General features: G+C 28.7%; 1 protein-coding gene across 1 annotated transcript; it reads left to right on the forward strand.

Moving 5' to 3' along the window:
- Window positions 1–295: 295 nt before the first annotated feature.
- Ocho (ocho) lies at window positions 296–1,428 on the forward strand. The gene has a single exon (XM_075305756.1). The coding sequence runs from the start codon at window positions 446–448 to the stop codon at window positions 953–955; it is 510 nt and encodes a 169-aa protein (XP_075161871.1). The 5' UTR covers window positions 296–445; the 3' UTR covers window positions 956–1,428.
- The last annotated feature ends 2,933 nt before the right edge of the window (window positions 1,429–4,361 follow it).

Consider the following 4,361-nt stretch of genomic DNA (forward strand, 5'->3'; position numbering starts at 1 on the left):
ATAAACCAAAAAGTTTCTCACGCTTGGGTGTAGCATCATTTGAAAAACAAAAACTACCTGCTGTTCACAACTACTCCTCTCACATTTTGTGGAAGAGATTATGAAAAGAATACACTCTCGCGCGCACACACACATGCACAAGTGCATTATTAGAACGATCAACAATCTTAGGACTAAGAAAAGATTTACTTACATCTTCTCTTATTGCTTAGCTCTGGGATGCTGAACGTGAGAATTTTTCTTTACGAACACCTGCCCTTTTCCTCACTTGTGATTGGTGGTTGCTTAACACTCTGTTGACTGAGACTCCAATTTAGTAGGGACTCTCACAACAAGAATGTATAAATAGTCCAAGCCATCGTTGGTTGAGTATTAAACGCTCAACAGCATTCAAACAATCAACAACACAACCAGCAAACTAGTAAAGCATTTTTGGATTTTCATCATGAACACCACCAATATGAATTTAAGCCATCAATACAACAACAACAACAATTCTGTATTGTACAACAACAACAATTATAAGAATCAAAGCTATACCATCTACAAGTCCAAGGTCTCACCATCACGGCGTCTTAAAAATATTCTAAAGCCTGTCTTGGGTCGCATCTTCAAGTCGAAAGCTGCCAAGCCAAAACGCAGTTCCTACATTGCCTCTGAGGAGAAAGAAAGTGAATTCGATTGGCTCAATAATGACATGGAGAATATGGCCAATGAACATTTGGAGAATCGTCTTATGGATGAATTGCGTCATAGTGAAACTGGTGAGGCTATAGTGGTCATCAATGAAGATGGTAGCCGGCATTTGGAGTATGTGGACAAGGAGAATCTTTATGTTCCTGTACACTTTGCACGCACAAATGCTGGAACATTTTTCTGGACCTCGGTACAACGTGAAAACATCGAACCCTATCAAATCGAATGGAATTTCCTAGATCGTTGGGCCCAAGCCTAAACACTCAAATACACACACACACATAGCTGAATCTAATCTGGGAAAGGATTTTCGTGTCAAATCTAAATACGAAGCACTCTTGGCATTGAGGGTAATAAGCATTTGCAAAAAGGCTCCATTAGCTTTTCATAAAAGAGGAAGGTAACAAGGGGGTTTTGCGACTTAGTTTGGTTACATCGACTTTGTCGTCAAAATCTCTTAACCGTTAACCTGAGGAAAAGTTTTCAAATGGAAGCTGTTGACAAAAAACTAAGGGATCGTTGGATATGCAGACATACTACTGGCTTTGATATTTAAGAAAAATCTCTACTTTTTCTATAAAAGTTGTTAGTTTTTTTTTTTCATAAATACAAATTAATTTTTATTATATTTACATAAAATTATATTTTACAAAATTAACTTTCTTACAAAATAAACTTTTTTTCTTGTTAAAAAAATGTTCAATTTTGAAAAAAATTTAAATATATATTTTCTTGACGTTTTATTTTAATAAAATTTTTATTAGAGAATATATTGTATGGTAAAAACAAACAAAAACAAATATAAAATAAAAACAAAAAATTATTAAACAAAAAAACAAAATATTGTATTTAATCTTCTTTGGTGGGAGTCCAGGTAATATTGGGATTTTTTTTTAAATAATATAAAGAAAAATTAGCAAAAGCAAAACAAAGGCTCAAAAGTTTAATGTATTCAAAGTACGCACTTTATTATTAATCCTATAATAGAAAATATTCATTGTTAGCTATTGTATTATTTTTGTAGAACATTTTTTTAAAATTTTATTTCTATAGAAATTTATTTTAAAATTTTAATTACTATAGAATTCTTTTTAAAAATTTGCTTTTTGTAGAACATTTTTTTAAATTTTTATTTCTATAGCAAAATTTTTTAAAATTTCAATTTCTATAGAAAATTTTTTCAAAATTTTATTTCTTTAGAAAATTTTTTCACAATTTTATTTCTATAGAAAACGTTCTATAGAAAATGTTTAATAAAAATTGATTTCCAAAGATAATTAAAAAAATGATGTCTAAAGACATTTTTTAATTCCAAAGAAAATTTCAGAAAAAATTAATTCTAAAGACATTTTTTTTTTTTAAATTTGTACTTTTGTAGAACATTTTTTAAAAATTTTTATTTCTATAGATTTTTTTTCAATTTTAATTTCTAGAGAAAATTTTTTTAAAAATTTGATTTCCATAGAACATTTTATCAAAATTTTATTTCTATAGAAAATTTTGTCAACATTTTATTTCTATAGAAAATTTTTTTAAAAATTTGATTTCTATAGAACATTTTATCAAAATTTTATTTCTATAGAAAATTTGTTCAACATTTTTAGTTCTATAGAAAATTTTGTCAAAATTTTAGTTCTATAGAAAATTTTGTCAAAATTTTAGTTCTATAGAAAATTTTGTCAAAATTTTAGTTCTATAGAAAATTTTGTCAAAATTTTATTTCTATAGAAAATTTGGTCAAAATGGTAGTTCTATAGAAAATTTTGTCAAAATTTTATTTCTATAGAAAATTTGCTATTTGGGCCTTTAACAACAAATTTAGTGCTTTTGATTGCCAAAAAGCCACCTCTTTAGTGCCTTTTCACAAAATGCACCAAGTTGGTGCTTTTTGGCGTTTCCATTCAGTGCTTGGCATCACTGAATAAACTTCGGCAAATTGAGAATAACAAGCGAGAGAGAGAGAGAACTAATTTGCTGTTTTTTGGGTGTTTTTTGTTTTCAGCGAAATACAACCTTTTTCACACATAACGGATTCCAAAGAAGTCATAAGAAGCAAACAATTCATACAATATAGCAAATAGTAGTAGTACAGCAAAACTATAATTTATAGTATACTAAAAACGTTATATAGTTTTAGTATACTAAAGCAAACACACGCACACACACACACAACAAAACCAACAAACTTACTTGCCTCAGTTGATTCCCAGCAAATATGAATTGGCTTGACATTATTCAATGGTAAACGAACGAGAACGAAAAACAAATTCACTTAGCACAATAGTAACTGATAATGGCAACAACTGAAATTATTATTAATTAATTAATCGATAGTCACATTTCGCAAATGTGATAAATAAACACAAAAACTGTCCGAAGGATGACAAATAAATACCGAAAAAGAAGAAAACTTTACACGAAACCGACTGAACAACGCAAGCTTAAAAAGTCAACTGTTAGTTACGCTGTTGAAAGGAAAAACTCATGAGAGAGAAAGAGAGGAAATTGATATAGATCTCTTTCTCCACTATATATAGATGGAAACGGAAAGACTCTCAGCTAGGGTTGCCAATTTATCGCCAAATGCCGAGTTTGGTTTCGAAAATGATGATATTAGCTCACGCTTTCGCGTACCAAATAATTTTGATAATTATAACACATGCTTTTTTGGGAATTAAACGCGCGACTCCCAAAAAACAAATGTGGCAAAACAGACAAAACAGACAAAACGTACTAAAACAATGCGAAGCATTACAGTCACGGTTGAAACTTGAGACAAAAATAATCTACCAATATTCGGAGAAAATCTTACCAAAAACTCCCAAAAAATATTACTTTGCAAAAATATATTTCTTCAGAAAGTTTTGTCAAAATTTTATTTCTATAGAAATTTTTGGTAAAATTGTTTTTTTTTTTTTGGAAAATTTATCAACATTTTATTTCTATAGAAAATTTTTTTTTAAAAATTTTATTTCTGTAGAAATTTTTGTCAAAATTTTATTTCTATAGAAAATTTTCCAAAATTTTATTTCTATAGAAAATTGTGTACAAATTTTATTTCTATAGAAATTTTTGTAAAAATTTTATTTCTATAGAAATTTATGTAAAAATTTTATTTCTATAGAAAAATTTGTAAAAATTTTATTTCTTTAGAAAATTTTGTCAAATAAAATTTAAATATCTCTTAGTTAAAGAGGAAGTTTTTGCAAAATCTACCAAAACATCAAGAATTCTACCTATCTACCAACAGTAAAAAATCTACCATTTTTTGGTAGAATTCTATCAACTGTGGCAACCGTCAGGAGGCCAAAGTTATATTCCGCGCAAATTCTGCAATTTGGCTTAGAGAGATTTTTTTCAAAATCGGTATAGATTTTAATATAGCCACCATACATATGCGTTTGTTCGATGGGGGAAATATGGCTAAAATACTTAGATGTTGCCTCCGAGATACAACAAGATTTAATTCTAATTGACTTTATATGTACCATGGAGAATAGATCTAATATTCTAAAGGGTGGTTAAAATTTCAATGTTGATTTTGAATAAAACACAAACTATTTAGGAAATTATTGTAATTTTATTTTATTATGTATGGAACAAAATATCGGTCAAATGGGCCAAATGGGCTCCATCCGATGGTCCAAATTTTCGATGACGCTGAG

This window comes from Haematobia irritans, chromosome 4, assembly GCF_050003625.1.
Source record: "Haematobia irritans isolate KBUSLIRL chromosome 4, ASM5000362v1, whole genome shotgun sequence".
Taxonomy (NCBI): domain Eukaryota; kingdom Metazoa; phylum Arthropoda; class Insecta; order Diptera; family Muscidae; genus Haematobia; species Haematobia irritans.